General features: G+C 41.7%; 1 protein-coding gene across 6 annotated transcripts in view; it reads right to left on the bottom strand.

Moving 5' to 3' along the window:
- The window catches only part of cacna1eb (calcium channel, voltage-dependent, R type, alpha 1E subunit b), a 73,624-nt gene extending 67,869 nt beyond the window's left edge, over positions 1-5,755 (bottom strand). For 4 of the 6 annotated variants that reach the window (XM_085255775.1, XM_085255776.1, XM_085255773.1 and 1 more), the window contains exons 1-2: positions 5,464-5,754; positions 2,302-2,749 (exon numbers count right to left, since the gene is read on the bottom strand). In XM_085255775.1, coding sequence (XP_085111901.1) covers positions 2,302-2,711 — 410 coding nt within the window. In that variant the 5' untranslated portion in view covers positions 2,712-2,749; positions 5,464-5,754. Of the gene's footprint in view, positions 1-2,301; positions 2,750-5,463 lie in introns of all 6 variants that reach the window. The other 2 variants (XM_085255771.1, XM_085255772.1) reach the window with 1 other exon arrangement.
- Positions 5,756-11,790: the final 6,035 nt, after the last annotated feature.

Raw genomic sequence — 11,790 nt, 5'->3', positions numbered from 1 at the left:
ATTACAGTAAACCGCAGCCGGCCGTGCTGCACAGGCAGGAGGAGAAAAAAAATCAAATCAGCTGAGGAAAGAGGTGGAAACTGATCGAGTGATTCATTGGTGGAACAATGCACAACAAAGGCGTCTGCGCGCTGTATGTAGTGCAGCAATGGAGCACCTTTTGAAAGGAGCACTTTGTATCTGAGCAACAAAACAAGGATAAGTGGTAACAATAAGAAGCATTGCACTTTATACTCTAATGGTTAATAATTTCCACTCTATGTTTTTGGTATTTACCCTGCAAGATGTCCTGTGGAATATTTGCTGTGACTACACTGCCCTGCTGATGGTATTACATCATTTCACTGCTGAAGCAACGTGCAAACAAAGGCAAAGAAGAAGAAGGCTGCTGGTTACAAGGTCTTTCACGATTTGGCTTGAAAATTTTCTTTCTCGTCGTTATTAAGCCTCAATAATCCACATAGCACATTTTAGTGAAAGCATGGAGAGCAAAAACTGCCAGAAAATAAAAATGAAATTAAAAATACAGCTAAATAACTCAACAAATAAAGGTCTGCAAATAAGTGTAGCTCTCATTAATTCAAAAAAAAATCTAATTTAAGTTCATATTTGTGTTTTTCATTTTTCTCTCTGTATGTTCCCTGTGTATTTTCCCAAGCTTGTCTATCTGTCTATCTGTCTCTTTATGAATTTTTGCTTCATTTTACAAACATGAGCTGTCCTTAAAGTGTGTCACGGGGTCAGCTTTTTGCCTGCTGGTTTATCTGCACCAGTCTCACCACAGAGACGGTTTGCATCCAGCCAGAAGATCAATAGAAAACTGATTTGCTGAAAATACCATCAGGCAGGAGTGTTTACAGTTTTTGTGCAAATGTACTACAAAGTAAGTGTGCATATGGCATTCCAGGCTTGGCCTGCTGTTTTTGATATCAATTTTCGTTGCATTTAATCTGGTGCTGGTTCTTTCGCTCCTTTATTTCCCAGAGGGTTCGCCACAGCGGATGGATCCACATATTTGATTTGGCACAGATTTCATACCAGATGCCCTTCATGATGCATCCCTCCCATTTATCTGGGCTTGGGGCCGGCACTGGGAGTACACTAGCTCGTGACCTCCTGAGGCTGGGTTTGTATCTCCTCCCGGTCTCAGGCGGAGGATCTTTTACATGATCAGGGAATGAATTTCAGTCCTTCATCGGAAATCGCCAACAAACAAAACACCTTCCTGTTAACAGTTAATACCATGGGTTAACTCTAAATGTTCCCTTGAGGTTGAATTATGCAGCTTTTAGTGAGCAGGAGGAATACAAACTTTAAGTCTGACTATTACAGATTAATCAGTTATTATGACTAAATACAAAGACTCAGTATTCTTTGTTTAAACTGTACATATACAAAAGAGCAGATCTGAAGGTGTGTGGCTTGCATAATGTCCAACCATCCCCACCAACCACTTGTTTACGTCAAATTTTCTGGATTTTCATGATGGTTACTACTTTCCCCTTTGCCCAATAGATTTTTTGTCACTCCACGGCAAAGGGGCTAGCTGAATATAAAGACTATCGCCTTGTAAAACAACACAAACCATCAATTTTGACGATATCATGCATTTGCAGTCGTATTTGTATTTATGACCACCTGATGAAGCTCCATGTTTGCCTTCACCATCTCCTAAACTGCTAAATCCTCTGTTGGTGTCTTTCATGCTGCCTGTTGTAGCTCTGAACTAGAAATGCTGAAAATGAAGCTAAACTATGGAACAGCTAAAACACTCTTTGATAATCACAAGGAAAATTGGATTTTCTTTTTCTTTAGCCCGTGTGTTCGCTCGTTGAAGCTACAGTATGTCTCGCTGTCACACAGACTTTGATGCATCTCAACAGGAAAAGCACCAGGTGTAATTACTACCATCAGTGTCAGCTACATTCCACTTCCAGTTCAACAGCCATGCAATTATGCATGCTTCCTCTCACGCACGGCTTTTTTGGATCCTTGAATGAAATGAGGCCATGATTTAAGGCTCTTAATTACGCCTGGGCTTGTCTTGCCTTGACAAGTATATGCTGCTCTAAAATTTTTAAAAAGACATGTTTACTGAAATATTGAAATCAAATCTGTATCCTCATCCTTATCCTGTAAACCTTGAGGGACCTAATGATGTGCAGTTTGAAAAGTTACACTTCATATCCAGAATCTAGGTTCTTTCACGTTGGCACTTTCATCCTCCTCCATGGAGATTTATCATCTTTACACGTACAGTTTAAAAGGAATCCTTTGACTCTGAATCTCTTTTATACTTACTCCCACTCCTTCCTGCGGGCTTGCGGCGTGCTCTGTATTTTATGAGCCTGGTGGGCCATGATGATGTCCTTCTGCTCCACGAGTCCCCCGCGCCGCCGCAGCATGCCGTGAGGGCTCAGAGACCCCGAGCCCTGATCGGACGAGCCATCCTCCTGTCCGCATGGCACATCGAAGCTGGCCGCTCGAGGGGGCAGCCCCAGACACTCGGGGACCGCGTGAGGGACCTGCAGGGAGCAAGAGCGTGCTCCCTGTGCCAGCCCAGGCCGAGCAGTGGGGCTAGACCGCCTCCAGGCTTCGGGCTCAGGGAGGGACAGGGAGGACTGGACGTGTGTCTGTCCACGCCGACCGCCGATGGTTGGAGAGCTGGGTGTAAGGGAGAGGGAGAGGGACTTTTCTGAACTGGTGAACATCTCCACAGAGGTCGGTCCGTGGCAGTTTCAGCATAATGCTGCAAATGGAGAAAAAGGAGAGAGAGGCAGAGGATGATGGGTGAAAAACACTGCAATAATATTTCATAAACGTTGCTCAAGCACATCCTCCCTGTCCCCTTCTTGTTTGTCTTTCATTATGAGCATCAAACAATGTGACACTGAGGATGATAATGTCCTTTGCCCAGGCTGTCACTCTGACCCAAACTCAACCATCTCACCATCTATCAAAGGGATGAAAGTTCAGATCGTATTCATGGAGCTCAGTGGGTGACTGAAGATATCACTGAGACTTTTCAACACAACCAGGAAGTCAGACTATTACTCTAAATGGACATTTCTGGTTACCACACAGTGTTTTTCATTTACTGTCACCACCGGGCCAAAAATCTTAATATCCAGTTCATTTGTTTGTTTTTATGACCAAATACATCTTCAGTTTCCATCAGCTGTGCAAAATGCATCTCTGTACCTGAGCACAGCCTCAAACTGCTGCTAGCATGAAGCCTAGCATATTTGTCTTTATAAACCAAAAAACTAACATTCTAAAAACAAATCTCGACACGCACCATCTCAAACTGCATCCTGGCACTTACTCTGGCAGATATTTGAAGGCATTGTCTGAATTAACCTTGTCTTCAGTCGTCACTGAGACATAAAAACTGCACAAATAAAACCACCAGTCAGACACGAGTCTGCTTAAAAAGTCTGCTGCTAAAACAAGATGTTTTTTCCTACCCCAATGGTGGTGGAGTTACTTTTACCACAAACATCCCTGCAACATCTGCAGATGCTGCAAATTTCAATCAGGATTTTTTTGAGTGCCATTTAGCTCTCTTATAACAGGATAAGCTGCTTCAACGCGATTTAGTTTTTTTCTTGCCTGGTATTAAATCTTTAAGACTTAACCATGAAACAATTTCCAGAAAATTCTAATATTTTTTTGTTGAAAACAGACTGTTTATTGAACCTTCTGACATTAAAAAACAAAAAACAAACATTAAATATTTAATTTGTATATATTTGCTACATCTGTTTTTTTGTAATTGGTTTTTTTTTTTGCAATTTATTTATTTTATTTCACTTAATTTTTTATTTTATTATTTTTTTATTTATTTGGTTTTTTTTTATTTTGGGGGGGGGGCACTGATGATGTAGAGTTGTCAAAAACTGATAAAAACTCAAGTATGATAAACTGGGCATTAGGGGGTTAAAACACTGAGCCATTTGAAATCCAAGAACTCTCCACCTGCCCAGCTTGATTGGTAGGTTAACTTTATTGACTGCAAGTGAAAGAAAAGAAACTTCAGAATTTAACATTTTATGAAACCGAATTGAAATGAAGATAGAAAAGATTCAGGATTTACTTCCTGTTGACCTCAGTTATTTCCAACCAAACAGGGTCAATTAACCTCAGAATGGATGCCACCATTCAACTGCACTGTCATGGGGAGCTTTGATACTAGCGGTGCATATGATTGGATGAACAGAAGCTTTGAACCAGCAGCCATACAGAAATAGTACCAGCAATCATACTGGTGGGCGGAACAAGACTGCACAGAAAGTGGGTGTAGTAAAAGTAATGACATAAAGAGAGATTTGGTCATCTTTTTTAGTAGCTGAGCACACCATAAAGAACTACTTAAACCCTCATTCTGTTGCTGCTATTGTCCAGTTAAGCGTGTGCGTGTGTGTGTGACTGAGACAGAGAAATATGGGGGTGATGAGGTGGCAAGGCTGGAAAACAGCAAGTTTGTGGCGAAGCCAGTCAGAGACAGACGAAACAAGGCTGTTTCCACTGAGCCGGAGCTGAAAGGAAGATGACTGAGTGTGGAGGAGCAGAAGCAAAGGCTCGGTGACTCACTCATCAGCAGCAGGGCTCCTCAGACGTGAACTGGACACAGTCTGAGTTGAGCTCTGCCCTCGAACAGAGCGCAGCGCCCGCCTGAAAGCCGGGAGAGGCTACAAGGTCAGCGCGCACATTTACACGGGTGGCTCGCTCGCAGCTTTGTGCCGCTCATGGGTGGGCTGTCTCTGATTTTAGCGCAGCCATTCAAGTTCAAAAGAAATCTGATAGCTTTTATTATTAGTCAGGAAGGTTGTTTTTTTGTTGTTTTTTGCTTGCAGGCAGGGCTGTGTGGAAATTAAATGTCACGGCACTTGTATGGAGAGGCACACCTAACTGGCAGGGTGGGTCCGTGAAATCTGGACAAAAACACATAAAACAAACAAATTGCAGCACTGATAAGGTGGAGGTAGATCAGAAGCCTGCACAATGATTATACCAAAGCAAGCTTCACACCTTATCTGCATTATTCACTCAAGTTCAAACACTTGTGTGGAGACGATGCTCTTCTATTATAAATTCAAGATTCCAGCTCCTGGCTGAGATCTCCTACGCTTTAATTAGTGCAACCAGTGCAAAGCCTGCCGGAACAAGGCGACCGCTCTCCTCTAATCAGCTGCAGGTCGACAGTCGCTTTAGATGTGCGTTAACCAGCCAGTTAACAGGTATCGCTAATTAAACTCATGCTCCTGCTCCTTCGTTATCCTCGTGAAGTTAAGTGTTTTTGACGCACGAGCAAGACAGGAGAAAAGCAAAGCAGCAGTCACAGTAACTACACTTAGAGGCACAGCGTGCTAAAAATATTCACTGCATAAAGGAGGATCGGTGCTGCGGGAAATGCAAACATCAATTAAGTCACGGATTGATTGATGAATTTGACAGCTTTACCTTGAGGTGAGGCGCGCGCCTTCATCGTCGGCGAGCCCCGATCAGGTGGATGCTAAATTCAGCCCTTTCACTCAGTCCAAGTTTGGTGGTTTGAGGATGATTTCGCGAGGATTCCTTGAGTGATGATGATTACCTCTGTATGGCTATAAATACCGCGAGGTGGCTGGGAGCCAGAGGAGCGTAACGCGGATGAACGTAAACAGGCACGGGGACAGGAGCGAGGAGACATGGGAGTAATCCCAGTCATCTTTCACGAGCTGGCTGCCTCATATGAGTCACTTTATGTGGTTTACAATTAATGGCGGCGTCTTCAAACTAAATTTAGGCTGGACTGTCTTGAGTTGTGCTGTTTGAGGGCTTTTCTTTTTCTTTTCTTTTTCAGCGCAGGAAGCTGATTCACCTGTGCCGAGATCACAGGAGGTCTGGCGAGAGGGAGAGAAATGCAACAGGTCTTCATCTGAAACTGCGCTCAGGTGATGCGAGCCCAAGCACCCAGGTATTCGCATGTAACCGATCAACCGCTAGATGGTGGACTGAAGCCGCATACCTGACACATGCGCAGGTTCCTCTGGGAGACGACCATACAAGCCACCACAGTCCGAGCAGTGCACGTCTGTCCTCAAAGTGCATCTGCTTCTACTTCTGCACACGCAGCGTCATCCCCAGACTTTCTGGGCACCTTTGTAAACATTAAAATCCACACAAATAAATCCCTTGTTCGTTACGACACTGCTACAGATTATGGGACACTATTATAATAGCGGATTATCATCATCATCAGTGCAATATACAGATACAGAAAGATCTTTACCAACTCATACCACAATACCTGAAGTCTTTTTAGATTAAAGTTCCCTCTGATGTCATATTTACATTTAGATTCACTGAATGCTTTACTTTATCTCTTTTTTTTAACTGAACTCCTACTTTATTCTTTTTTCATCTTTCTGTGATATTGTGTTTATTTATGGAGCTAAGTTGTTTTTTTTGATGTTTTGGCTACTGTAAAAGTAATTTCCCGCCTTCTGGGACAAATAAAGTACATCTTATCTTGTCTTATTTTACCTGTAAGCACACGGGTCAGAATAAAACTCCACCAGAAACAAAAAGTGATGTCAAAAATTCAGTCACAAATTGGGTTAGCTGCATACAAAGCTTATGAACAAATACTAGATAATCACACAATTATTGTAATTAGTAATATTATATATTAGTTGATACCTTTCTGACGATAATTCAGTTAGAAAGAGTTTGTTTGTTTGTTTTTTGTTTATTTCTTAATATTAATCACACAAAGGGAAACAATGCCTTGTACTAGATTTAGCTGCTAGCTAATTTCCATCTGTAGTCCCTGGGCAAGTTTTGTTTTGTTTAAAGTAAAAAATTAGAATCAGGAAACTTCACAGGGAAAAAATAGGCACATAAAACACGAATCAATATTTTGAATCGTTAATCATGCGATAGAAGTAAGATGATTTCTTACAGACAGACATAAACAGGCACACGTGTTACTAAAGTGTTACTCACGTGTGTACAGAATTATATGAAACATAATTCAATAATTGAATCATGAGAAAAGATAGAGATATAGATTTGTTTTATAGGAGACGACTGATTTACTTATGTTAAGCTATGTCATTTTTTAGTCTAGATTGACATTTGGAGTGAATTTTAAATTGTGTGCACTTTTTAAAAGAGCTTTAATGTGTTTTTCAGCCATGAAAATTTAATGTAGCTGCATCTATTAGTCATCAGTTATCATGGCTCAAAAATGCTGATAAGGTGCATTCAATATAAACAACAAATGTTTAAGGACATTGATTGATATTGTTTGGAACTGACTGATTGTGCTTAGTTCAGGAGGCTGATCAGCATTTTAACTCATTAGATTTGTTGTTCTTCGCCCTTTGAGCTGCTTTTTGACAGACTCCATGCCGGCTGTCGTCTCTTTGTAACTCTCTGTAACTCGACTCGACTCGATGAGACAGAGTACCGGGCTGTGGTCGACTCCTTTGTCACGTGGTGTGAGCAGAATCATCTGCAGCTCAACGTGGCAAAGACCAAGGAACTGATCGTGGACTTCAGGAAGACCAGGAAACACTTGACCCCTGTTTCAATCCAGGGGGTCAGTGTTGACATTGTGGAGGACTATAAATACCTTGGAGTACACATTGACAATAAACTGGACTGGGCTAAAAACACCACAGCACTTTACAGGAAGGGCCAGAGTCGTCTCTATTTTTTGAGGCGACTGAGGTCCTTCAACATCTGCCAGAAAATGCTGAGGATTTTCTATGAGTCTGTGGTGGCCAGTGCGATCCTCTATGCTGTTGCATGCTGGGGGAGCAGGCTGAGGGTCGCAGATGCCAACAGACTTAATAAACTGATCCGTAAGGCCAGCAATGTTGTGGGGATGGAGCTGGACTCCCTCAAGGTGGTGTCGGAGAGGCGGATGCTGTCCAAGATAAAGACAATGTTGGATAACACCTCCCACCCACTCCATGACATGTTGGTCAGTCACAGGAGCTCGTTCAGTGAGAGACTGAGATTACCGAAAAGCACCACTGAACGACACAGGAAATCATTCCTGCCTGTGGCCATCTCCCTGTACAACGCATCCACTTAACACACTGTTTGCTGCTACAGCTACACATGTTTCTTTTCCAAATATTTATTTATAAGTGACTTATGTATGTATGTATGTATATATATGTATATATTGTACTATTCTTAGTTAGCGTATTGTCTGTCTTGTCTTAATGTTGGTTTAAAATGGAGCACTGTAACAAAAAATAATTTCCCCCAGGGATCAATAAAGTATTCTGATTCTGATTCTGATCTTCTCCACCATAAAAGTTGATGGAGACGATGGAGTCTTTGTCCAGCAGGTACTTTCCTCTGTGCAGCAGACTTCTCAAACTCTGTTAGAAGGGCTTTCTTGGTCACCTCCTCTGATTGAAGCCTTCTCTCTGTAGGGTCCAGGTGCTTCAAAACTTCCTCCATCTCAGTTATCGAGGCCACGGTGCCCTTGAGGACACTGAATGCTTTTAGAAGTACCTTTTTTTTGCCCCTGACCTGATTGATGCCTCACCATAAGTGAATTTCTTAGACTTCGTGATTTAGTTTTTGTGCCGGCGGTGCCTTCAGGAACGTGGGATCTTTATGTACACAGTGTGGCTTTCTAAACTATGTCCAATAAAATTTGCCTCAGGTGGCTCAGAGTTTCGACCACATCTTAATTAAAGAAAACAGGGTGCAGTCTGAAGTACCACAGCAGAGTCTGAATAGTCTCGTAAATGAAAGATTATCATTTTTTTTAAGACAATAATTTATCATTATGAGATACTGAGGATAGATTGATGGTGAAATTACTTAATTATATCCATTCAAAACAGTAGCGACACAGAGGTAGAAGATCTGAATATATAGTGCTTAAATGAAAAGATACAAATGTTTAAGCATCAGTCTCACTGACCGTGATGCTATCTTTCAAATTTTGCAGTTTGGTCTCTTAACCGTTCTTTTAAAAACTCATCTCAGCCTCTGTTCATTCAGAGTTTTTACATATCAGGATATAAACGTATATATATTTAAAAAATCTGGTCCTCAGAAGCTCTTAAAATTAGGCAAATACAACCTGAGATGAACAACAATACATAACAAGTAGCACTGTGTCAGTATTTATTTAACAATAATAGTGCAAAACTGCAGAAGCAGCATGTGAAAAACTAAGTCCACACCTTGATTCAGTAGCTTGTAGAATCACCTTTTCTTTTGTCTTTTGTGCAACTTTTAGCCCCTTGTATCATTGTAGAAGATGTTTCTTTACAACATTCCTTCAGTGGATTGAGGTTTCATTGCACATTCTCTTGTAGATTTGCTGCTGTGTTTGGGATCTTTGTCCTGCTGCATGCTTTAGCTGTTGGACAGTTTGCTCTAGAATAATTAGGCATTGACTCAGTGACTACAAGGTACCCATGTCCTGTGGCTCCAAAATTAGCCCAAATCATCCCCGTTCCACCACCACCAAGTCTTGTGGCTTGTTCAGATGTACCTTGCAAACTTAAGTCGTGCTGCAATGTGCTTTTTGGACAGAAGACGTTTTCCCCTGGAAACCCTTCTAAAAAAAGCCAAACATGTTCAGGCTTTTTTAATCGTGCCGTCATGAACTTTTACATCTAACATGCTAACTGATGTCTGTGGAGTGTGAGACGCCGTTCTTGGGTTTTTTGCAGTTTCTCTGAGCTTTGTCCTGTCTGACTTTGGGGTGAATTTGCTGGGACGTCCACTCCCGAGAAAATCAGCAGTTGTATTGGCATCGTCTTCTGAATAATCTTCATCATTGTAAACTGATGGACTCTAGATTGTTTGGAAATGACCTTATAACCCATCCCAGATTGAAGGGCAGCCATACTTTTTTTCTCTGAGACCATTACTGATGCTTTCCTCGTTGGCACTGACCTATCAACACCCCCGTGCTCCAGACAAACTACTTCTTCTATAGAGGTGCTCACATTTCCTAATGATCAGTTAACTGAGTGCATATGTGTAGCAGCAGGTGACCGCTACTTACCCTATTAATTCCTATTGGAGCTGAAGATTTTAACACGGTGCTTCTGGCTTAATTTTTGTTAAATGAATACTGAAATACTGCAATCATGTGTTGATCATCTGAGGTTGTATTTTTATAAGCCCTTTTACTGTATACGCTCCTGTATAATTATTAAACTAGAGCCAAGGACAGAGAATACTCTCCCTTTAATTAAAACAGAGCATGATGGTCCACGTAGTTAATTAAAAGGTCAGCCATGTTCATTTTAAGCAATCCCAGTATTCCCTGCGCTGAGGAGGAGAAGTGTTAGCGGTGGGACTGAGAGCACTGCAGAAACCATCTGCTGCCACCAACACTGAAGGGTAAATGAAGACTTCAAGTCCACGCATGCTACACACTCAGAGTTAAAGCTGCATTTCTCCCTCTAAACCTCTTAATTTTCCTCCTTGGACGCCACTCCATGTGTTTGTCTTAATCAAGACTCTGCTATTCTTTCATTACCCAAAGTCTCCTCAAGTGATCGCGATAATGTCTAGCCACCAGTGGCCAAAGAACGAGCTCACAGACTGCAGTATCTTTGTAGTTGTTGTCAGACATGTCTCTAAGGACTCTGACATGGAGCACGCTCAGTATTTTCTAGTGTCCTGACGCCATATTGAGAGAATTAGACATGGATTTATGTAATCTAACAGAATCATCTCTGTGAGGAAATAATTGCCGTCTTATCCTCTGGGCACGTGGCCAGGTGGATGCGTGAAATGGAGACGCCAAGCAGACAAACTGCCTCCACTGAAACGGGAAACATCAGGTGTATGTGCAGGGAGACATGCGTGCCGTTTTGTGCACGAGACAGCTGGTAATAAATGGTTGGAAAATCAAATCTGGTCTGGCATGAGAGGCCGCCCTCGGGGTAAACATCAGGTTTGGTTTGTATGCTTGCTGCTTCACGTTTTGGAGATTCTTGCAGGGTGTGATTTTTTTTTTTTTTTGGTATCCTAAGGTGCCAAAAGCTTAAATGTATTAACAGTCTCGCCTTTTGTTGGAAGAGCTTGTTTCAGAGTATGAGGACAAGTCTTTACTGGTATTATGTACAACAGTCAGTCTGAGAGGTTTAACAGGCGTCTCTTTAATCGTCGAGTGACCGAGTAGGGTCAGCATGACCCCAGATTTAGATTTATACTTGTATTTCTATCAGTAAAAATCATTCCTACTGGAAATTAGCCACTTCTCCTCCAGCTTTTTCCAGGAATCAACTCATGCAGTGGGTGTGGTGAGTGGGTATTTGTCTCTAAGCACTATATCTAATTTTACTGTAATTTCACACTAATCACTGCTTAAACTTAAACTACTTTTTATTTGTGCTTTCGTGCCTCTACTGAGTGCTTTAACACTGGCACCCACATTCACATTTTTACAGGGAACCAAGCAAACCTAGACTAGTAATATTTACTGCAGCAGAGGCCTTAAGGCAGATAGAGTTGGGGGCAATGAGTTCGGTTAACTTATTTTTCTATAAAAGTGACTCAAACCCATAATTAATTCAATTTGAATGTTTTAGAACATAAATATAAAGGAAAGTGTGCAGTTATGATAAACACAAATTGAACTATTAAAAAGATTCCTGTGTAAACTATAATGGGGCTTTTTATTGCCCCATTGGAAGCAAGAACTGCAATCAAGCGACTGTGATTGTGTTTGGCCCACTCTTCTTTGGAGAATTGTTTGAATTCAGCCACACTGGTGTGTTCGATCACGGCCTGTTTAAGGTCAGGTCA

Source organism: Mchenga conophoros, linkage group LG18 (genome assembly GCF_057382185.1).
Source record: "Mchenga conophoros isolate Kocher_MC1m ecotype Shallow Benthic linkage group LG18, M_conophoros_male_GT1.1, whole genome shotgun sequence".
NCBI classification, from domain to species: Eukaryota; Metazoa; Chordata; class Actinopteri; order Cichliformes; family Cichlidae; genus Mchenga; species Mchenga conophoros.
This window is presented reverse-complemented; position numbering and strand designations above follow the sequence as displayed.